The 25,531-nt window shown below is 34.0% G+C and overlaps 1 protein-coding gene across 3 annotated transcripts in view; it reads right to left on the minus strand.

Annotated features, from left to right (window-relative positions):
- The window catches only part of SEMA3E (semaphorin 3E), a 260,934-nt gene that overhangs the window by 13,636 nt on the left and 221,767 nt on the right, over positions 1-25,531 (minus strand). For all 3 annotated transcript variants that reach the window (XM_068550460.1, XM_068550461.1, XM_068550462.1), the window contains 11 exons: positions 24,340-24,459; positions 23,137-23,279; positions 21,958-22,072; positions 21,454-21,523; positions 18,454-18,598; positions 16,097-16,319; positions 13,183-13,274; positions 10,909-10,950; positions 9,025-9,191; positions 4,360-4,427; positions 2,708-2,847 (listed from right to left, as the gene is read on the minus strand). In XM_068550460.1, coding sequence (XP_068406561.1) covers positions 2,708-2,847; positions 4,360-4,427; positions 9,025-9,191; positions 10,909-10,950; positions 13,183-13,274; positions 16,097-16,319; positions 18,454-18,598; positions 21,454-21,523; positions 21,958-22,072; positions 23,137-23,279; positions 24,340-24,459 — 1,325 coding nt within the window. The remainder of the gene's footprint in view (positions 1-2,707; positions 2,848-4,359; positions 4,428-9,024; positions 9,192-10,908; positions 10,951-13,182; positions 13,275-16,096; positions 16,320-18,453; positions 18,599-21,453; positions 21,524-21,957; positions 22,073-23,136; positions 23,280-24,339; positions 24,460-25,531) is intronic.

The following is a 25,531-nucleotide window of genomic DNA, read 5'->3' on the forward strand; positions in this document are numbered from 1 at the left end:
GCCTACCCCAGTTCCTGTATACAGTAGATGCACATTAAAGAAAAACCTCATCTCCCAAGTCCCTTCTATGAAGGCTTCTCCCCCAGGATGTCATAACCACAATGCACACCACAATTAACCAGGTCATCAAGCCAAGGGAAAATGCTCCCTCATGAAGTACTTATAAATTACTTATAAATTAGGCTTTCCATAAACATTTCTGGAATTAATAAAATGTTACATTTCATATGTGTTATTTAAGGAAGCAAGAAACTATAAAGTGCATATTCGAGAGAACTGCAGTGATCCAGTTTAGAAACCAGATAACTGAATTGCTAAAAGCTTTCTAGAAATTTGGTTATGGAGCATTTCTACGTATTAATTGGAGTAAAAACGTCATCCACCTGAATACATGATTTCTGGACAGCTCAGGAGAGTTGAGGGTGGATCTGTAAGTGGATTCCAGACTCAAAAATAGCAGTTCAATAAAAGGATAGACAATCAAAATTTTGCAGAAAGGCTATGGTCTGACCATGGCTTGTAGCGTCCAGGATGAGCCTTGACAGCCATTGTCAGGGATACTCTAAAAAAGCATACCCGCATGAGTTAAGAATTGGACTAGGTGAACTTAAACATCCTTTGCAATGGTCTAGATTTGATAATAAAATTATCTTATATGTCTTATAGTAACTATAATAAATGCAAAACTGGTCCAAACTCTAAACGCTAAAAGAACTCTAAACAGACTCTAAAAAACTCTGAAAGAATACACACGTAAAGTCATTTTGCTTTGTGTACACAGCACGCACATTTAGCTTTTGATGAAGTCAGCAACTGTGTGTTTTGTTTTGTTTTAGATTGTAAATAAATCAATATATACTGCTATGTCTATAGAATCAAGCACTACCTGATTATGATACAACTTGTCATGCATAGAGTAAACTCAAAATTTCGAGTATCAGTAAATATACCAGGGAAATTTGAATGTAGTTGAAAATAGGGACTAATATTTGGGGAAAAAGAAGTAGATTATATTAATATGATAAAGAAACTTAAAATTGAACACTACTGGATGCAGCATGTCAAAATGATTTGGTAAAGGTTTCCAAATGAGGCAGATTACAGGGAGTTCCAAATCAGAAACAGAACATACTGAGTGAAGAAAACTACTGATGAAAGAATTACTTCTCTGTCTTCTGAAGCCATTCAACTGGAGGAACGATAGAACATTCCCAGGTCCTCTCCTGCCAAGTCAGTTACAATGGAATTTAAAAACCAGTTTTATCTCAGATTTGTGCAATGGAAAATACTTCAGTACTAAATCAATAATTTATTTCAGTGCAATGTACTGTAACTTTTTTGGACACATATTTATTGTTATGATGTCATGAAAATTTAGGAGAATTTTCCTCTCCTGATTGCCTTTCTATATTATCTCTAATAGCCTTTGTTAAGTTGAGGTATCTTCCTCTCTAACAGCTATCCCAGGAACCTGGGATATAGAAATTTAGTCATCTCCCAGAATGTACTTTATGATTCTCGACCAAAAACATGTTGGAGTTTTAGTTTCACAACAGGCTAGGAAAAAAAAAGGCATAAAATGTCATTGTGCTCTACATGTAGAATCAGTCATTTAAACTTCCAATGACAAAGGTTTCGTCTCCAGAGTCAAAACGAGGTACAGACTTTCCTGACTCACTATCTTATGAATACCTATTAGCTGTCCTCTGTGTCCTAAGGCAGGTCTCTAGAATTTCTTCCCCTTATTCAACTTGTAACCCTTTCTTTACTAAGGACCATTTCCCCAGTATTCACCAAGTCTATCACCTTTAATATAACCAAATTTTCTTCTATTTTCTATTTTTATAATTCCATTTTTGTAAAAATTAAGTTCAAAGCCCACATCAACAATGCTTTATCTGCCTTCCCTAAGCTTTATCTGCTTCACACCCTTGACCCCTCCCTACATAAAACCAGCTCCCTAGACCTGTGTGCATCTATACAGTGTATGCCACCAGACTATTCTGTATGTGTGCTTTAAATGCTGCCTAGTCTTCCATCTATAAAAGCAGCCCAACTCGTTCCTCTCTCATTAGTTAGATAATTATAGAAATATAATCTCCACCACTAAACCTGCTTAGAAGGATAAAAGAGCTGATGCCTTTTTTTTGGACAACAGTGGAACCCCTGATTTGATGTCTCACATATGACTTAATAGCTTTATCAACAACTGGTTTAATGTCGCTGCTACTGTTGTTTCAATTCTATTATCCATGTGTCTAAGGTATGTGTGATAATGGTATTTAATTTCGCTATTTTTCTAAAACATTGCCTTCCTTGGGTGATACAATTTGAGACTATAATTTTACAATATGACACTAAAATCATGAAGCCAAAAAAAGCTCCTAAGTTAAAATCTAATTCTAGGTTCCAAATTTTATTTATACATACATACATAATTTATTTACATATCTCTATAAATATAGATGTATATAAAAATCTACATGTGTATTTTAAAACCTTTATATATACATATACACATATACCTATACACATATATATTTATATGTATATAAATCACACATAGTAAAAAAAACCCCACTTTTAAAATGACAGGTATAGCACAAGAGATTGTTTAATTTTTAAGTACCCAAATAAATCATCATCTATTTACTGATGGCACACTGTATGCAAGACACCACGGTGTGAATGTGCAGCTATGAATTACCTCCTCTTTTCTTGTGTCGTGTCCTTTCTGCACAAACCAGATAACTTTTGCTTGTAAAGATCGCGGGGTACATTCCAGCAAAGTACTGTTGTTCTCTATGCCATAGGCCAATCGCTCCTCAGTCTTATCCAAAACATCCCCTATAACATAAATGTTAACATCAGCCTTGAGACTTTGATTTTACTGGTAAACAATATTTTTTAAAGATTCTTTATTCAGACCCCTATAGCAAAGTGAATAACTTTTATTACTCATTGTTAATTTCTATACAGGAGTTATTTAGGGAGAGTAGCATACCAAAATCTAGGCATTAAAAAGGCACAGCAGGCCATGGAGTGAGACAGAAAGAAGTACCTGGAAGTTTGGTTCCAAAGGATGTGTAACAGTCAGATCAGTAAGAAGGTGCATCAGTGTTAAATTCATGGAAAATCAGTGGCAACATCCACTGATAAAGTGGGCAAGAGAAGGTGAGCACAAAACAATTAAGCAAGGCATAGAACTAAAATTCATGGTTACAACCAAAAGCAGAAAGCAGAAATTGAGGAGACATGGCACTACATAAACTACAAGTGTGAGCGTTATCTTGACAATGGACTGCACTTATCCAGATATGGGGCTCCTGAAGGAAGAAAAGAGTACGAAACTGAACTAAGGACTTTGTGAACCAGAGCTTCTTGATTATAATCTGTATTTTGGCCCAGAAAGGCTCTCACTGAACTTGAACTCAAATGGGCACAGAGGCAAGTATACCTAACTGCAGTTTGGAATAAAAGCAAGTGGATTTATTCTTTGTTGTTTCAACCAAGATCAAATTCAGTACTAGATCCCAGGATTTTTTTTTCTATGTCTGAGTCCTCCTTGCATTCAAAACTGACCCCTAAATTTCCCTAAAATTATAATGCCCCCTTTCTCTAGCTAATATTCTCAGAGGCTTACATCTTGCATCAAATCCTGAATCAGCCTGGGGTCTAGCAAATTGATCCCGGACCACAATCTCTGGATCTGTGTATAAACACCTCTGGTCTCCCAATCATGGTGCCCCTTCCTCCTGTTGCTTCCTGGTGAGCGCAGCCTGTTCACCAACTACCATCATGGTGTAAAGAGTCAGGACGGTGTTTTTCTGTCTTGTCTGACTTCTTTACATTTGTCTACAGCTAAAATTTTGTCTCTTCCTTTACACATTGGACCACCTACCACCTTTCATCAGAAACCCAGTGAAAGAATCGAAGTTTTTCACTTTATTCTCTCCAAAGCTTAGCAGGTGACTTGATTCAAGTTAGATCACTCTTGATAAAATTACTGTAAGTTATAAAAGCACAGTGAAGATATTCCCAGGGTTGAACTGGTGAAATAAATCCTGCAAATCACTGTGGCATCTGCCACCTAAAGTATGCAGCATTTTTGTTCTAGGAGTCCCCTTCTTGAATTCTAACAATAAAGCTTGGTGGGTAGATAAAACGTTTTCCTAATTAGGAAAGATTATATATCAAATGCACAAAATCTTAACTACATGGAAAACCAGAATACTTTCAGGAACATTGTTCTAGTGTGTATCAATCACAAAGAAAACAAGGACGCTTTTTAAGAAGCTGGCAGTTTATCTTCAATGCACACTCTAAGAAACCCACGGCAATCGATTTTCTATGGATTACCGACAAACTGCTGTCCAAAGCACTGCTGAGCTGCATTTCCATGCCGAACATCTTGTCTGCGGAATCGCCTGAAAGTAAGTAAATGCATTTAGGAGATGTTCAGATTTCAATGTTCCCGACTTTAAAAGATAGCCAACCGCATTAAAGTTTCAAGTAGTATTCTGCTACTGAAAAAATTGATCAGTCATACGACACCAGGATAAAATCCAAGTTTCATAGTTTTCCATATTTCCATTGAATGTTATTCAATGGACAAAATCTATAGAAAACTGTTTTTTAAATCGTCACATGAGTTTGATTATAATTCCAGAAGGTTCTCTTTACATTTCGTTAAGAATTTAGTTAAACAAGAAGTCTTCTAGTTCAAAATGAGTGTCTTGGGTGGTAAAGAATGTGTGCAGATAAAGACAGTGGGATTTGAAGCAGACTACCTATTTGAGTAAAAATGCATAAAATTCCTATCTATATTAAAGTGCATTAAGTAAAGGTATTTGGATCCAAATATTTTGTTCTACAGCCATCATGATCAATATGATTGCTAATAAAAATAAAATAATAATATACTCAATTTACTTTTATTCAGTTATAACATTTAGAAAGTATATGCCTCTACTGAATGTGATGGTGCATTTACCTATTTAACAGGATGTCTTACATATAGTGGAACTCAAGAAATATTGTATTTCTCCTCAATTTGCCTCTAATAGGCAAATACGCTTCTAGTATATTTTCATGTTTTATAGTTCGCTTAGACATATAATTGACAAATGACAATATTCTTTACCCATGGAAAAAGAATTCCAGAATATATACCATGTTCCAAATTTGTAAGCATTGTTCTCAAGAATTAAACAATAGAAATTATCATTACTAGCACTGGGAAGCTAAAATCAAGATCTTCAGCATATTAATTCAGATTTGAGATAAAAACAGAAGTATTACATAAAGGCAGAAAATACTACTTGCTTCTCTAAATCATGGCATATCTTCAAGACTGAGGGAAAACCAGAAGGCAAAACAGAAGTTTTACCCCAGAGGGAAATTGGTGAGACTTCCAGAGTGATAAAGAGATGCTTTAATCATATGCAATGATCAAATCTGGAAAAGGGAACCAGATTCAAATCCCAATGGCACCACTCATGTGCTGCAGGAACTTATACATAACCCTCGCCTTTCCTGGTTCCGTGTGTCCTCCTTGGTAAAATAAAGTTGGGCTAAATGACCCCTAAATTCCACTCTCAATTTTTTTTTTTTTTTTTCATTCTAGGTTTTCCTCATGGTCACCAAATAGTGATATTGGAACGTTATTTCAAGAGATGGAGTGCTTTCTCACACATGAGTTCAGATCCTAGTTAAGAACTCAATACTTAAACAACAATTGAAGTATTTCCCTATATTGAAAGCTAGGACAGATGAATATTTCCAATCGATTTTTAGGATTATGACCTCTGTGCAAAAGCATGTTTAAAAAAAGATAGACTGTTGATTAGAAAACCTGACCTAAAGACCTGAGATTTTACAAAGTTAAGATTAAAACTGCCACATGGATCATTCTACTGAGCTAAACTGAAAATAAACATTGACAGAAAAGTAAGGAGCAAAATTTAAAAGTTTTATGCCTCTATATTATTTTATACTAGCGTTAACATCTATTATACAACTGATAGCAGCTCTAGATGAGAATAAAAGGCTGTCGTTAATTCCTCACTTCATTGAGTATTGCTTTGGTATTGGGAATCCCAAGCCTGCTGAGCAATAATGAATAATGGAACAGGAATAAATCAGTGAAATGGGAAATAGGTTCCGCTTTGCAGAAATGATATTGTATCATATTTATTATACAGATGATGTGAGAATAAAGGGAACTACAATCAGCTAATACTAGATAAGCACTGTGGATAGATGTACAAAAATTTTGTTTGAAATCACTGGAAACATGCATTTAAAAAGAAAGATATCACATTCTCCAATAAAGCTTCAGTTCATTTTATACTATCCTAAAATAGCTGTTCTTTACTTCAGCATTTAAAAAAAGAGTGTATTAAAAGCAAGAGTTTTAGAAAGGTCAAGCAAAGTTGTCTTTTATTCTCAAAGTCGCATATTTTTCTTATATCTCTTGCCTCTTGGAAACTTTTAAAGAGAATGCTGGAAATAGACAGAATACAAGAGCAAGGGGGAAGAAAAAGACCTAGCTCTAGAAATTATAGTGTATTTTGGAAGACTATTTTAAACAAGTGGTTTGAATTGCGAAGTAATGTTTTTCCTCTGTTGACTCATTTTCACTCCGTGAACAGAAGAGTATTTATTTTAATGACCAGTTTTCAATTTCTGCTGCTAGTCAGATCTGAAGCAAAAACGATCTGCTATAAAAGCAAACTATTTTCCCTTTATGTCTGGAACTTATCCAAAAAGTTCTCCTCCAGGGGTGGGTGACGGTTCACAAGAGTGACGCTACTGGAAGATCTGCATTACATGTCACCGAACTGAACTAATTCACTTGAGTATGGCTCCTGACTCCAGCATCTCACTCCTTCCTGTCTATGATTTTGCCCATTCATTTAACTTTTTCTAAATAACTCTTTTTGTCCACCCTTTTAAATACTATCTTACAAACTTGTGCATGTACAATCTTACAAGATGCACTGTATACCAAGACATACTTACCTATGGAAACTGCTCAGTTAAAATTCTTCAACGCTCTTGCATGCCTAATACAAAACCTTGCTATTCGGAAGTATTTGATGCAAGGCTTGTAAACATATTGATTGTTGCTAAAAACAATAGGGTAAATAATTTTGTCACTTTTGGTAAAACTACCTTTCTGCCCTTAGATCCTACCACTTCACTCCTAACCTATGGAACTACACGGCTTTCCCAGAACATTCTGTGCCTCTGTACAAACAATTAATTCTCTTTAGCTGGAATCTCCTTATATCTCTACCTTTAAGACTGAGCTCAAAGGTTGGGTTCTTTTGAGAATTAAATAATGTGTTATGTGTATTGCACTTAGTCCAGTACCTTACACATACTAAGTGCTTAGTGGTGAGCTATCATCCTTATTTACAATTCCATTCTCCACTTCAGGTTCTGATTTCCTACAGACAGGGGGCTGTGATTGTTTCTTCATACCCCTTGAACACAGTACAGAAACTGGCTTAATGAGTGAATAAATCATAAAACAATATTTTCAATTAATAACATGGCTATATTCCTCAAGAATTGCTTTCAACTATCAATAAGCATTTGTACAAAATCAATTAACTCACTCTATTCTTTAATACAGTTGGTAAATTATAAAGATCACAAATGCCCTCTCAAAGCATCTTTTTACTATCTGCTTAGTATACCTTTAAACACTCAATGGAATGTTAACTTAGCTAAGGTCAAATTAACAAAAATTTGAATTAGTGACTAAGTTTTTTTAAAAATGAGATTCTACTATACATGTAAACTTAGAAAAATAACAACTGTATTAAATTAGATTAAATTCGATTTTGAAAAAGGTTTAAAGAAAAGTAGCCCAAAGTGAAAGAGCAAGAGTAAATGAAATTAATAAAAGTTGCTTTTCAGTAGGGAAACTGTATATGAGTCTATATTTTTGCTTTATATTATCTTTAGTCACTTTATCAAGTGAAAAAGATAATTGCTTATTCTATAATAAAAATATTTTCCCTTATTTTTCTCCCCAAAGAATGCACAATTTCTTCTGACTTGAGTGAAGAAAGATCCTTATTCTTTAAAATACTTTCTGTACCTCAAGGTCTCCTGTTCAAAGAATCCCAGGATTTACCTCCTCTAACAAGTGGCAATGACCCCACTGAATTGTAGATATTAGAGTTTGGAGGTCTTTAAGTACCTTTCATTTGTGTTGAATTAAATCACACATTTCATTAATTATACAGGTCATGCATTTGCCTAGGAGTTAAAATATTCACTTTCAAAATGAAATAAATGAAGACCAGCTGGTCGGGAGGACACAGGGCAAATGCAGGATGTATTTTAGAATTTATTTATTTATTTTCCTTTTAAGTCTTTGAATTCCTCATGTGTGGGGTGGCTAGCCATTTCCACATTTTACGTTTATCTAAACTGGTTTGATGTCTTGCAGCAAAAGTTTCAGGAGGGGGAAGAGCTGATTCAAACCCGGAGGAAAAATAAAACCCCGGCAGCCTGCTCAGCCCAGGCTCTACACAATAATTAATGGGAGTTATTTTTCAGTAAAATGTGGAGTTTTCAAAACTTATATTATGAACAAAATAGGACTATGATGATTAGGAGGTTGGGATTAACGTATAAACATTACTATATATAAAATAGATAATCAACAAGGACCTACTGTATAGCACAGGGAACTCTACTCAATGCTCTGTAATAACCTATATGGGAAAGGAATCTGAAAAAGAATAGATATACCTAAAGTCTATGTACACCTGAATCAAGTTGCTGTACACCTGAAATAAACACAACATTGTAAATCACTATACTCCAATATAAAAACAAAAAAAACAAAGTTACTTTGGAATAAATGAAAAATCACTAAAAAGAAACAAACAAGCAAAAAAAAACCATGGTTATTTTCATGGAATGGGTACAAAAAGAAAAGAAAATAGTGTTAGGTTTGTTTCTCTAAATCAGCGAAAGATTCCATGGAAGACTCTGTCTCACCGTTTTGCATGTGTGCTTGTTGGGTAATACCGGGAGCAGGATATGCCATCCCAGGCGCAGTAAGGGTCTCGAGCCAAGCAGCAGTCTGCACAAGCACTTCCATACATGTCACACTGATGGAATCTGACTTGGGCCACGGCAGAAGCAGATCCAATATAGAGCTGTTGCTACAGACATCAAGGAAGAGAGAGGCCACTGGTAGAAATGGACAGAATTCTCACTGAGCTCTTACACCTGGATTTTCACATTCCTACACAAGAGCCTCTGTGGATACTCACTTAAATGAGTGCAGTTACTCAAGACGGATAATGGAACACCGATACTTTCATTTTCTCCAAGATCTGAAATACTTTTACAGGCTTGGATGCATGAGTAATAAAATTGCTAGAGTTAGGCTGACAAAAAATCTCAAGAAGTCGACTATTTTATTCATTATTTAAGTAGAGTCTTTCGTCATCTAACATTGTAGGTCTTTTTAAAAGATCTATAGGAATGTCCAGTAGGAGACTGGAAAAGTAAATGGTCTTTTTTGCATTTTTAATTGAGATACAAATGACATATAACATTATATTAGTTTCAGCTGTACAACATAATGATTCGATATTTGTATATATTGTGAAATGATCACAATCAGTCTACTTCACCGCCCTCATCACACACTACAAATCTACAAATTTTTTTTGTGATGAAAACTTTTAAGATCTACTCTCTTAGCAGCTTTCAAATACACAATACAGTATTGTTAACTATAATCACCATGCTGTACATTATATCACCGGGACTTACCTATTTTATAACTAAAAGTTTGTACCTTTTGATAACCTTCACCCATTTCACCCAGCCCCTGCCTCTGGTAACTACCAATCTGCTCTCTGTATCTATGAGCTTGTTTTTGTTGCTGCTGTTGTTGTTTGCCAGTAGTTCACATATAAGTGAGATTATATGGTATTTGTCTTTCTCCGACTTATTTCACTTAGCACAATGCCCTTAAGTTTTATTCATGTTGTCACAAATGGGAGGATTTCTTCCTTTTTTATGGCTGAATAATACTCCATTGTGTGTGTATATATGTATGTATATATGTATGTGGGTGTGTGTGTGTGTGTGTGTGTGTGTGTATATAATTGATTTATCCAGTCATTCATAGATGGACACTTAGTTCATTTCCATGTCTTGGCTATTGTAAACAATCCTTCAATGAACATGGGGGTGCATATACCTTCTTGAGTTAGTGTTTTTGTTTCCTTTGGATAAATACCCAGAAGTAGAATTGCTAGATCATATGGCAGTTCTATTTTTAATTTTTTGAGGAACCTCCATACTGTTTTCCATAGTGGCTGCACCAATTTACATTCCCACCAACAGTGCACATTGACATATAACATGTAGAAAAGTGATGTAGATATATATAGAATGATGTGAAATAAACTGTAAGATATGTTATTAAGTAAAAAGTAGACGTAGCAGAACAATCAACATCACATGTTCCCATTTGCCTAAACATAAAAGGTTATTTATAAATAAACGAGGCAATATATGCAACAACTACTTCTGAAGAAATTTACACCAGAAGCTGGTTCCAGTAAAGTAGAAAAGAGGTTTGTGTTTCATTGTACACTCTTTTGTATTACCATCATTACCATTGTTTTTTGCAAAAACATTACCAAAAAAAAAAATCATGGAATAAGGTCCTATCATGGTTGTAGAGGTAAACCTACTCTTGTCTACCTTTCTAAAAACAGAAAATGCAGAAATCTATTACCTGTAAACCACTATGTATTTTTGTCAGAATAAAACTGTAACTTGTTAATATATAAGCACACATACTTAAGCTTTCTATCCTTTGACCTTATCTGATATATAGAACACACACACACAACTTACTCTCTTTGATGAAATCTCCATAGAAATAATAGGAACTGGATCCTGAAAAATTAAAAAAATATGTTTCCTTTTTAGGAATAAAAATATAGAAACATACCTTAGTGTGGTTATAAATTACCTGAAATCATACTAGGTAAGTGAGTTGTTTCCTGCCAAGCAGTCTACAGCTTTCATTTTAGTAAATCAAAAGGAAAATACACTTAAATAAAATATAGCCTTCTTTTAAAAAATATTTTCTAGTAGAGTAGGACAAAATGTGGATGAGAAAAGTAGTGAATAATCTAAGCATCTTATAGTTTGTCTCTGGATTACAATTTTTGTGTTTGCATTTGAATATTACTCATGCTCTGGAAACTCAAATATCCTTAAATAAAATAATGAAGTCAGAGTGTTCTTTCTTATAAAGAAAGTTGAACCATTAGAAGTAAAACACTTACGTCTTTGAATAGGTCTTATTGCCAATAAACCATGTGATCTTTCATTGTTTTAACCCAGGCCTAAACAAAATACTTTTCTGTTAGAGTTCAATCTCCATGAACCCAGAACGCTTTGAAAAAGATGCACTGTCATCATCACTGTCCTAGAATTGCACCAGAGGAAGGATGAATCTACACGATAGTTTGAGAGCCTATGTGCAATTCTAGGGACGGTGACTGAGACGACAGTGTCTCTAAGGACACCACAAACTCAGTCAATTCTGCAAGTGGAGAAGCCATAGGCAAATGGGATCCGCTCTGTGGATAATTACCCTTCAAACAATTATTTTTTGAAAGAGAAAAACTGATCCTCTCTATTAAATCTTTTAAAATATTTTAAACTACAGAACCATTTATGCAGGCATGCATTTATTCATTCAGAACACAATGTTTCTTAAGGGTTTATATGAACAAGACATTGTGATGAATGTGGTTAATATGAGAGCTATGATTCCTAATGTGAAATGAAATCTTACAGAGGTCCAATACGCAAAATAAACAAAAGCATAGCTGCTCTGGTTGAGATAAGAATGTGGTTAACTTTGTGCATAGCTATGGGGAATCTAATCTCCAGAAGAGCCAACGTGAAATACACTGTTTCTCATCAAAAATGTTTTCATATACATTCATCACCTACATACACAATCTTCATTACTTGCAGATTGTGTTCTTGCACATTTGCTTACTTGCCAAAATTTATTTGTAACTCCAATATCAATACTTGTGGTGTTTCGCAGTCATTCACAGACATGTGTGTGCTCAGAATGGCAAAAGCTCTGAGTTGCCCAACGTGTACATTCCCAGATGACGTCGTTCAAGGTGACACCCTGCCTTCTTGTTTCAGCTCTCATATTGTAAACAGGTATCCTTTTCATGGTCTATTTAGTGCCCCATTTTCATACTGTTGTGCTTTTTGTTAGTGATTGTGCTGATTAAAAGGCCCCTAAGCATAGTGCTGAAGTGTTGTCTCGTGTTCCTAAGCTCCAAAAGACTGTGATGTGCCTTATGAAGAAAACATGTTTTAAATAAGCCTTGTTCAAGGCATTAGTTATAGTGCTGTTAGCCGTAAGTTCAATGTTAAATAATCAACTATGTATACTAACTAAGGTGTCTTTAAACAGAAACACACATAAAACAAGATTATGTATCGAAAAGTTGACAAAAATGTCGTGACTAGAGACTCTCAGGAACCTAACCTTATAGCTCCCCTAGGAGCAATGATTACTAATTAATTCAGCGTTCAGGGTGACTTCAAAGACGGTAAGTGCCACAAATGTTGAGACTTACTCTGTGTGTGTGTTTGTGTCTGTCTGTCTGTGAATATGTACAATTGTTTGTGTCATGTCTAATCTTTCCATTATCGTTTTGTAGTTTTCTCTCTTTTAGTAAATTCTCTGTGTAAACCGCATGCCATAAAAAAGCAGTCTACTTACCATACCACAAAGTCCACAACATGAAATCTACTGCTATTTTTTAACTGTCTATATCGATAGTAAATTTGCTCAAGATGATACATTGCAATAATGATTCTAGAATTCATTTGTGGGATAAGTGTCTTTTCTTTATGTTACAGTTCATACAATGAAATTCTTTTCATGCTCGGTAAATACTGGCCTCTTCGTCTGAACAGTCTATGACAATCAAATAGATGTATCAGAATTTTAAATCATTCTTCAATTCATTCTGAATTCACAATATACCTGTTAGAAAAAAACTGACGTAATGTTTTTCCTATTTATAACTCACTTGCAACTGTCTGTAATACATAAATGTTGGCTATATTTTTTACTAAAAATACCTTGAATATCTGAAGTTCTTCTAGAATTACTTCTTCCATTGATTCTGTTTCTTGGTTATAAATCGTGATTACTTTCAGCACGATTCCATTATCTGTGAGAAAACAAAAGAGATAAACTAGAAGCTTTGTCACAATCTGGTTTTCAAACAAGTAAAAACCATGGAGAGACTATAAATTCAAATAAGATTTGAAATCTAGATGTACAAAACATTTACTAATTGCTATTGCAAACAATATGACTACTTATATATTCATATTCATTGTTTCAAAAATTTGATTCAAAAATCCAGTTAAAGGTTCAGAAATCAAAATGTCTTTTGGAATTAATGAAGTATAAGACAGATGGCAAATTATTCTAGCTTCTTCTGTGATGTATGATAAAAGAAAATTTTTTACCTAAAGCTACCTTCCCTGTAAGAAACTATACCTTTAATCTTATGGAACCTTCCAAGCAACACACTATGGAAATTTTTATATGTATATATATATATATATCTATATATATAGATATATAGATATATATATAGATATATAGATATATATAGATAGATAGGCATATAGATAGAATATGTTTATATCTATATATACTTTTATTTTTTCCTTCCAGTTTTAATGAGATATAATTGACATACAGCACTGTATAAGTTTAAGACATACAGCATAATTATTTGACTTACATACATCATGAAATGATTATCACAATAAGTGAACATCAATCATCTCATATAGACACAAAATAAAAAGAATTTTTTTCCTTGTGATGAGAACTCCTGGAATTTACTCTCTTAAAAAGTTTCACGTATAACATACAGCACTGTTAATTATATTAATCATGGTGTACATTATATCCTTAGTACATATTTATCTCATAACTGGAAGTATGTATCTTTGACAACCTTCATCCAATTCTCCCACCCCTCACCTCCAGTAACCACAAATTTGGTTATATACACTTTTAATAAAAATTTCAAGCATACACTATTGAGAGAATAGTATAATGAGTCCTCCTGTACAAACCATTTAGCTTCCATAATTATCAATAATTTTATAAATTTATATTCACCTTTTAAAACTCCACATTATTTTTATTATTCCTGATATTCTGAGCTTATTATTTCCAATGAAAAATTTAATAAGACACTAATTTGCTTGTAAGAAAGATTTGGTGTAGTGGCTAGAAATAACTTAGGGAAAAAAAGCATGTTGGAGGTTCTGATCCAAGAGTTTCTATGGTATTTAAGCAATTTGTTTAAAAATTATGAAATCTTGCGGTTGGGTTAATAAAATTTGATTAAAATGAAACTAATAACAATTACCTGTATCATACATTAAAAGGAACAAAAATTATCATATCAAGCACACATTATAAATATCCCACAATTATTATATAGAGTAAAAGGCAAAGATGAAACTCAAATTATCAATTTGCAACCAGTGATTTTGCAATAAGGTCTATATAGCATTAAAGCAAGTGTCTGATAAATTTGGGGAAAAATAACTATTTTGTGGGATTTTCCAATGCTGTACTCATCACACATTTATCAAATATGCTCTTTGTGCTGAAAAACTGTGGTTCAATATAACAATATCTTTAAGTTAAACATAGGTTACAAGAAAGTGTAAGTATATACCTGATATTTCTGGAATTCTCTCAAATAGCTTTGGTCAATCTAATAAAAAAGTATTTCTGAAAACATCCTTGGACTTATATATGACTTCTCATTTAAAAATAACATACTTTTTTCTATGATTAATTTTATCAAATATTACTCTTGCTTATGGAATTCTTTTTTTTTTTTTTTAACTCTGTTGGATATCACTATAAGTGAATTCATGGCCAGGTAACTTTAACTTTGTTAAAGAAATCTGATGCTTTGTTAATCTTGAACCCACAGTGTAGAGCACATTACTAACCTCCTAAAATAAATGAATAAAATACAGCCTGCACCAGAGATCAATTTCTGGAAATCGGATTAATATCTCCTTACTTAAATCTTTGATTTTTCAGAAAGCATGACTGGAAAAGCTCAAGCACCAATATTAATACTATATCCCAATTCCTGATTTGGGCATATGCAATGTCTCTTTAGAATATGTCAATGATTAAAGTTAAGTATGGTAGACTGTTTCCTCTTCTAAATAGGATCTGCTGTAGCAATTACTATGATGCATATGAAAAAAAAAGAAATGATCATTTCAAAGATCCTTTAAATGACTATATAATTTTAAAGTACTTGACAGAATTTGATACATATTACCCTGGACGCTAAAAGATTCCAAGTTCTCTTCCACAAGCTAGATCTAATGTATAGCATTAACTGAAATTACAAATTTATTTGAAATATTCACTTTTAGCATATTTATTACACTTTATTAATGCAGGATATTATAGCTTTGGTCTAAAATTTTATCTCCATTATGTGTAACACTTGTCTTGTTTGCTATGCATGGTTGACTTCTGACGGGACCTGATAAGCATAGTTGAGATTACAGATTTAGGTGAAATTACCTAAACCTCACCTAAAGACTGAAAAATCTTGAGACCTTGTTGAACAGCCAAAGGTAGCAGTGGACCTGGGGGAGTAATAGGAGAACTATCCTTGTATGGCACCCTACTTCCTCTATGAGTTCTTTTTGGAACCAACATTGTTTATTCATTGTTCGTTAACATCAATTACTCGTTCCTTTATGTATTCATTTGTTCAAATGTATTAAGTATTGACCATGTATCAGGAATTATGTGCTGTAACTGCTCCAAATCTTCTCTTCCATTGCAGTAGACAGGTAGTATGTAAATGAGCCGATGTGGGTCAACCAGGGTTTTGTTGATAGGTGGGGTTTTTTTAATGTAATAATGTTATTGATTTTAAGGTTCAATTTAAATGTCTCTCTGAGTAGTCTCTAATCTCTTTACCTGTCCCAATGAACAAGACATCATATTGGCCATCCTCGGCTTCCACTCGATCCACTGCTATTTGCTTCAGGTTATACTTTCCATCTGTTTTCACCAGTATTGGTTTTTTATGGGCAGGTTTTATGGGCTGGTACATAAGTGGATGGCTTCTTGCAAATCTGATGGCATCATCAGGGTAGTCTTTGGTGGTTCCGTACCTCCCTCCATTCACTTTGCTGGCACACTGAAATACAAACGGATGAATTTTTTTCCCCTGAAATCTAAAGAGCAAATTTATACTCAATTATGAAAAAAAATTACAAAAACTGGGTATGTTCAGTTAATCAACTGTGCATTTAGCAATATTTAGTAACCATATATTCTTCATTACAGAAATAAAATCTGCATTAAAAATTGCATAGAGAGACTGAATTATTTCAAACATGCAGCAGTAGAAATAGACAGATAGTAGTGAAATCCTGAAAAAGTAAAGTATGTGTAATATTGGTATAGTCTAGAGGTAATACAAACATATAACATTATAAATATTCTAATTATTTTTCCTGCTTCTCAAATTTATTTTTCATATTTGTAAATTAAATTTTAATTTGCTATGAACAATATATTGTTTATAGCAAAACAAAGAGACTCTTTATTGTGCTAAATCTTCCCCCCAAATTAAGAATCACAACTGCACAATAGCTTTCCCGTTATTGATACTATGATTGGTGATGGTTCCAATTGGCTCACTGACTACAGAATTTTAGTGCTGTAACACTGAAACCTACTCAAATTCCATCATTGTTAAATAAGGAAAAAACCCTCTCTGTTCTACTGTAATCTGTATGAATTTATATTATTTTTGTATGAATTAGACACAATAAATTGAGAAAACCAGAAATATTTGCCATAATGTGTCTCAATTCTTAAATCACTGACTCTAAAAATAAATGTTCAACAGTACCTAAGTTACTTCTTGGAATACCTTTAACTGCGTTGATTCATGCTTGTTATTAAGCGCTCCCTCATTTCACATATTTTCCTCCAGAACCAGCAGCAATTGCAATGATGACCTTGATAAAAATTTTCCACTTCAGAGTATAAATACAGTAGTTTAGTAATCAGATTCTGCAAAGAGGGCATTTTTAATGGTTTGTTTTAAAAATTTGGGCCATATTTCTCAATTTCGCATGAATTTTTCACTTGAGTGTACTTTCATGATCTATAATTGGAAACACTGTGGACCAGCCCGGAAGCAGTTCAGTAACCAGTCACTTCCTCCAAATCTCCTTTAATACCATGTGGTTTCAAGAAGCATTTCCAGCAAAGCCACAGGAGTGGGTTTTCTCCATTTAAATTGTAATTTCAATCAATAGAGTGAAATAAAATATACTTTATGTCTTACTGTAAGTAATAATTCTAAGCTAGTGAGAGAGAGTGATTGTAATGGTAAAGCCTTACACTTGTTAATGTAGGTAAGCTTTGTTTCCACTTTGAATTTGGGCTCTGCAAAAATGGTTTCTACTCGACGTGCAAGCACTTGTGGAATCAGCCTAGTGTTGGGTTTTCACCAGCTGCTCATAATAGTGTAGACTGTGACTTGCATGACAAGTTCCGTATTTGTTCTCCATGGACAGCAGATACAATTGATGCTACACTTTCCCAACCTAGTTGTGTACGGGACATATGATACAAAATCATCCTCATCATAATCATCATCATGTGTGCAATTAAAAGCACAAAGTTTGAATGGCTAGTTAGGGAGAATCTTAGTAGTATCAGTTAAGAGGCAAATGGTGGAACTTCTTATTCTCTAGCAAACAGCTGTATTGTCACTTTTCTTCCAGAAGGCTAGCAAGGATGGCAAATGGGGTGCTCAGAATTCTGAAGAGCCAGAGAAAAAGCTTCCTCTTGACATGTTAAAGTGAGAAGTAGGGAGAAAATTTGGCCTAGGGAACTGAGAGCCTGACTCAAATATTATAATATAAAAATTTGGTAACATTCTCTTGCTTGGAAATCACATGTGGCACTAATTCTTCTGAAGAGGCTGAGAGGAATATGATGCTCATTTCACTGGATATTTCTGTATTCACCAGTACCCTTAAAAATAAAATTTTAGTGAGACCTACATAGATAGCTAAAATATCAACAATAATATATAGTCTATAATGCTAGATTATATTCTTTTCATTAAATAACAAGCATACATCTTGATGTAAGAAGTAATATTTCTTTACCTTGCAAGTAATCAAGCATATTTTTAGGTGTTGAATTTAACTATTTCATGCTAATTTAGTAAAGCATCTGAAACAATGAACAGAATATTACTAAAAGAGTCTTTAAAAAATAAGAATACTTTGTTAAATGCCTAAACTTACAGAACCAGGTCTTGGATAAGGGACTTTTCCTTCATAGAGTGACCAGTGGTATTCAGGTCCTTCCTTATGTGCATATGGTCCATTAAAGGCTGCCCGGATACTGGACATGTGATAGACACATATAGCATGCCCTCTAAATATATTACTAAAAAAAAAAAAGATAAGTTACTGTTCTGGAACAGACTAGGAGGTCACCGAGTCAAGCCCCGCAGACAACATAGATAAGGATGAAGTCTTTTGGATAAAAGACTTGCAATCTCTTAAGCATAGGAAATTCTAGAGATATTAACTATTGCAATATTTCAAGTATGGAAACTCCAAAATTTACCATTTTTTGCCTATTTATTATAATAAATTGAAAATGACATTGTTAGAATCACAAAAGCAGTTGTGTCACTTCATTTTTTCCAGTTAAATCTTATTTTTTTTATTGAAGTATAGTTGATTTACAATGCTGTGTCAGTTTCAGGTGTACAGCACAGTGATTCAGTTTTATATATATATATATAATATACACACAAACATAATTATACACACACACACACACATATACACATATATATACATATATATATACACACACATATTCTTTTTCAGATTCTTTTGTGTTTTTATATTTTTTATTAAGGAAGATTTGGCCTTAATATTTTAAAGATTCATTCCCAAGTTGAGGAAGGCTTTATCTCCTTGTACGTTGTCCTCTCTTCCAAGTAGACAGTGTTTTCCTATTCTCCATGCTGTTAATATTGCTATAAATTTTATTCAAATTTTACTACTTCTCTTAGTGTATATGATCTGAAGAACAATTTAAAGTCTAAAGAAAATTTGGGGCTTTGTTTCATTCTTTAGCTTGGGGTCACGGAAACATTAATAAGCTTGCTGTATATTCCTTCCTTCAGGTCACTGAAAACAGTGCTACAGTGGAAAGGTTTACTGGGCTGCACCAGATTAATTTTGAGAAAAAGACTTACATTCTACAAAACTCAGATTCTTTACCTGCAGAACTACTAGCAACTGAAATTATTTTTTTGATAAAAATTTCTACTTGTTGCAGATAAAGACAGTAGTTGACTAACTACAGCAAGCTTTATTGGGGGCATAAGATTCTGCAAAAGGACATTTTAGAATGATTTGTTTTAAAGATCTGGCTGCATTTCTTAATTTGGCATAATCTGAATGAATTCTAACACTTCCGTAGCCTCCTTATTGTGAGAATTAAAATAATTAGTTTGCGAAAGTGCTTTGCAAAATGCAAAGTTTTCTGTAAGTGTAACATTTCCTACATTCTGAGACACCTGTAGAACAGCAGTTATGTTACTGTCTGAGAACAGCAATTCACACATTTTATAACACACCTTGAAGCAATTGGAAATGCCTGCAACAGTGAGAAAACCAGAGATAGTCTTCCAACTAACGTGGCAGTAAACCTTTGATCACCATGCTACGATATCAACCTTTACGTCAGGTAACAGCTGGCAAGCCTTTTTCTCACAATTACGTATAAATTGAACAGTCAAAATTGAAATTATGGAAGAAAATAATGTCTTGTCTTTGAAATCTCAGACAGATCCGTTATGCTATCATTTATGAAAGCAGCTTATAAACTGATCATTATAACCCATAAAAAAATCTATACTGATTATCCTATAGCTTATATTTATCATATAAAGCCATGGATTTATCATGCAGTGTACAAATTCTTCACTGGCATAAGGCAGAAGATGAAGTGTAAAAAGAGGTTAGGGATTTTCCAGGGACTGTGATAGCTACCAATGTACATTAACATCTCCTCGCATCACGGAATAACTGATAGCAAAATTGTTCCCATGTTTCTGTGCTGAAGAAAAGGTCTCCTTACAATAGCAGGATACTTATTGAAAGAGCTTTATTATTTTTTTTTTCAAAGTGAGCGTAATAAACTACCTGCTGAAAAAGTAAACAAAAACTATGTGGAGAGATCCCAAACAAACAAGGTATACATGGCTATAGAACAGTTTAAGGCCAATGCAATGCAAACGAGGAACTGAGTAATATCGTTCTTTTCCTGTCAAGAGAATTGAAGTATGTTCTTTATTTCTCATTCCAGCCATATCATCTCCACTCTGCTTATTTGGAAAGACACTCAGGAAATTATATATATAAACTTTCAACCAAAACTGATTCTAATAATTTTTTCATTCATGTATCAACACACATGAAATATCTGATTCATTTTTCCAGCACTCTTCAATGGATACAAAATACAAAAGCATAAAAGAGAAAAATACTAGATCATAAGCCCTAAACTTGAGCACCTTTTTAAAATTTAAAACTCAGAGGGTAAATCATAGATGTGTGTTCTCTAAGAATCACATAGGAGCAAGACAACCAGAGTAAAAGAGTGAGCCAAGCACTCTGTGATTAAGGAATCAAGGAGTGTTTCATGAAGATGGCAATTGACAAGTATTGGAAAAACTGATATAAATCAGCGTTAGAAGGGAAAGTAGATAAATAAAATCACAGTCACAGGGAAAGCAGACACTGGGATTCTGACAAGGTATTATCTTGTCAAAAGCAGAGTCGGTGGGAACTTAGACGAAAAACTTTCAATCCTGAATGGGGAATAGTTGATAGAGAGCCTTGAAAGCCTGACTTGGACAATTGTATATGATGATTGAAAGAATTATCCTAGACTCTATAGCATAGAACTAGTACCTTAAAAACTGTATGAGGAAAAAAAAATCATTCTGTTGTAGATCAGAGAGGGAAGAACTTAGGACACTGAGCATAGGAGGATGCTGGTACTTCAAACAAAAACAAATAAGGATCTGGATTGAGATTGTGGCTTTAAACATCAAAGTACAACTGCAAACACAGGAGAACGAAGAGAAACGGGTGACTTATAAAGTACAGAAAGTGAGAATAACACATTGGTCAATAGTATTTTCAATTGCATATACGGTGAAGGGGTTTGGCTTCCTTTGTTTCATGATGTTTTGACTGACCATATAAGTTTCTCACCTGGTAGTGTTGAAGAGTCCAAATATCACTGGGTTCTTATGATCTCTGGTATGCAGCAAAAAAACATCCTCTGAAACATTAAAGACCATTATGTTACTTAATATGTTTAGCCCTCGTTGCATGTGAAGAAAATACATTGACATAAAATAGTTTAGAACCCATGATAGATTTTAAGATATAAATTTCCATATACAGTCATATGACAATGACCAAATCACAACATAGTGAGACTGATGACTGTTCAAGATGACTTTGAGCTGGGCCTCAAGGAGGGAACTAGAGGCGCCGACTCTAAACTAACAAGAGAGGGTCTTTCTGTTCCCGCAACTCCCTTGTCCCATTCGTGGACCTGGCCGAGATGAAAAGAATAGAAACTCGCTCTAAGTTAGATAGAAGTCAATTACTGCAAAAAGCAAATTTTCCATATGTGCTAGAAACAATGAGGGTTATACAAAGAAGCATATATATCGAAGAGGAAAATTTAACTCTCCCGATAATATTTACCTAATTCATCAAAATATGTATCAATTCCATTCGTTCCTGGTACTGAGCAAACCAGTCTAGCTTTCAGGAAAGTGCTCCACTTGTTCACTAGTATTCTCTGTCCTCCTACATCGTTCTGTAAAAAACAGAAAGCAGGTAAATGGGTACCCAGAGAACTTTTACCAACAACAGATTTTGTATTATTAAACCTGCAGATGGCAAGAGCTATACTTCTTTTATTTAATATGAAAATTTGAGCATAATCTTCAAATAATATTAAAGATGCAATTCCCCATAAACTTTTTCTTTAGGTTTGCACATTCTGCCTTGTCAGTGTACTTTCACCCTGGCCCATTAAATACAGTTTCCAGGCATTAAACAATGTTAGTAGAGAGTAGAGTACACTTTCCTAAATAAAGTAGTAAGTTTTATGATACAGTAATGTTTATTATTATTTTATTGATAAATAATCCGCTTATCTCAGAAGTACAGAAGCATGCACTTCTTTTTCTTATTTAGGGAAAAAGCCTTGAAATACAAACACACAAGCACACATACACATAACAGGCATATATATTTGCACACACACACAAAATACGTACGTGTGTATATGTGAATATATATACACATACGTATATACTGAACATACATATAAACATCTTCTTAAATTTATTCAAGTACCTTCTTAAATATCAAAATAACTTCACATTTATAATACTATTAGCATTCTCTCAATATATATGGCCACTTCAGTTGGTGATGAATGTTCACAAAACAACCTATCTGACTATGCCCAACAAACTATATATGTTTTTCCTACAGAATCAACCATCTGAATTGTTGAAACATGCTTATGTAAATTATTTAGAATGTGGATTAAAGAAACTAGCAAGATTTTGGTGAAATTAACTTTAAAAAATGGAGCTCAAACTTCTGTGTAGGAAGAAGTATAGCCTAATTACAGGCCATTTCTTAGTAGGGCTTTGAAAATGGAGAAAATCACACAAAATGCAAAGCTCTTTTCAGATTAAACTTTCAGTAGATATGAAGTCTGAAGACTAGATAGTAAATACCAATTTTAGGGAGCCTAACAGAATAGAAGAAAATACTTTACAGTAGAAACCTACTATAAAATGAACAAAGGTCTGACCATTAATTGTGAGTTAGGCAAGCTTAGTGAGAGAGGAAGGCGGTCCTCACCACGCAGAGTCGCCCCACTCTGGTGTAAATTGCCTGGGCATTGTTTTCTGCTTCCAGGGCCTTCTCCGTAAAAAAGAAATACACTTTGTTGTCATCTCGGTCTTCATTGTCAGGGATCATGTATGAACCTACAAATTTTGGTTCTAGAGAAGTAAAAAATAGAAGAAAATGAAATAACTACTACAACAAAATAAGTTAATATATTTACCTTGAAATTTTGTACTAAACATTACAATCATGTAGCTATCTCCATATTCTGTGCAAATCAACAATTTTTAAGAAATGTTAGGGTATTTAAAATTTAACTGAGTTGGAGGGAAATAAATCAATTTCAAATAGCATACATTATAGACCTGAAATGAATTCAAAGAAGAACAGATTAGGAGCAGCATGATTATAATCTCCATAAATTTCCTCCCATATATATATATGGGAGGCATATATTAAAGTCAATATAATATATGTAAAATATTTTAGCAAAGAAGTCTATCATTATTTTTTACTTCATAAATTATCTACCAGTCCAGCTCATGGAAGACCAGTTTAAGTTTTTGTATTTGTAATCAAAGGGATCTGAGGGAATGACCTTTGACTGATACGGAATGTCAAATATTTTAATGATAAAATGCTGCCAATAATGATTATGCACTCTAAAGCTTAATAAAAAGGCTGAAAATAATGAAACCACTCACTATAAAATGACTTTAGTCCCTAGATATACCAATGTGCCAAAATATAAACATGATTCCTTACAAAGGATTCTATGTAAATGAATGCCTAGTGATTCTCCTAGAATTTCATTTGTCTCTCAAGTACAATGTGATCCTATTAAAACAAGCAAAGCAAAGCAATCAATTCATGCAAAATTATACCAACTGACAAGAGAAAACAAAGCAACTTATTGGATGAAAGGAGTTTTCACTTTTCATATATTTGCCTTGTTCATTTAAGTCCTGATTTCTAACTATTGCTATGAGGGTAATCTGGTTGTATAATAAAGCTGATCCACTCTGCTATAAAATGATATACATATATCATATATACTATTTTAGTTCGGGAATATTGCTAAGGAAAAAAACCCTGAAATTTGTGAAAACTATAAATTACATTTGTATTGTTATCATTATCAAAATGGCAAGTTTCCCGTGAGCTCTGGACTTGCTTTCAGTTCTGATTTACATACGCTTTTCTCCTCAATCCTACCTTTCAACAGGCGCTCGTCATCGTGCTCAGTGCGGATATGAGCCAGTCGGCCCAGGCTCCTGAAAATGGCAGCGTCTCTGCCCCAGTAGTCACTGTAGAGTCCAGCAAACAATTCACTACCTGCATGAAAACATCAGATAAGATAAGTCCGTATTCGTTTCTGGGTCTGATGACAATGTATAAAACCACAATTACAATAAACATATCCAGGTTTCCCGTGTATACGGCCTAGTGAAACGGATACTACTGCTAAGAGCATAGATGGTACAGGCAGACGGCCAGGGTTTGAATTGTGACTCTGCCACTTACTAGATGTGTGAACTTGGGCAAATTGCTTAACCTCTCGGTGCCTCAGTTTCCACACTTACAAATAGGGGAATAGCACTCAGAAGTGTTGCTAAGAGTAAAGCATTTAGAAGAGTAGCTGGCATATACTAAGGCCTACATGAGTATTTGATAAATAACCTGGCTTTATGGTATTTTAATAAACTTCTTTTAACCTTCATATCATCAGGGTATTAGTATTAGTATTGGTATTAGTATTAGTACTGGTATTATATGTGAGTCAGCTAACTCACATTCTTCTTGTAGTAAGAAATTGCTTCCGTCAACATGATTTTAATGCAGGAACCACAAAGTCTGACAAAGCTGTATATAATCCAATTAGTTGTCATTTAATTTGTAAGTGTGTGGCTTATTTAGACAGAAATGACAGAAAGAGTTCATAATTTAATCAGGCAGTCAACAGAACGAATGAAGTTAGCTGCAACATGTGGTGAAGGTCACAGACTTAAATCAGACCAAGGAGTACACAAACGTATGCAGGATCTCAAGCCATGACAACGTATTTTTGGGGCCAGCCAGAAAGAAAGACATTAAAATTGCTCACAAGAAGAGAAAAAATAATTAACAAAAAGAAAAATAACATAATGATATAACTAGACCTCCAGAAAGACCAAAACCTCTCAAGCACAGGAACTTGGGGTCCTCTTTCGTCGAACTGACAACAAAAGGTAACTGGTGTGCTCCTCAGTGAGGCCAGAAGGATTGTCCTGGGCATATGAGGCTCAAATCCTGTCCTGGGCTAAAATCTCTGGCCAAGAAGCAGATGATAGCAACAGATCACTGGATATAGCAACCTCAATTTAGGGTGACAAAATTATTTTCTTAATGAGTGTCATTTAACTGTGGT

Source organism: Eschrichtius robustus, chromosome 8 (genome assembly GCF_028021215.1).
Source record: "Eschrichtius robustus isolate mEscRob2 chromosome 8, mEscRob2.pri, whole genome shotgun sequence".
NCBI classification, from domain to species: domain Eukaryota; kingdom Metazoa; phylum Chordata; class Mammalia; order Artiodactyla; family Eschrichtiidae; genus Eschrichtius; species Eschrichtius robustus.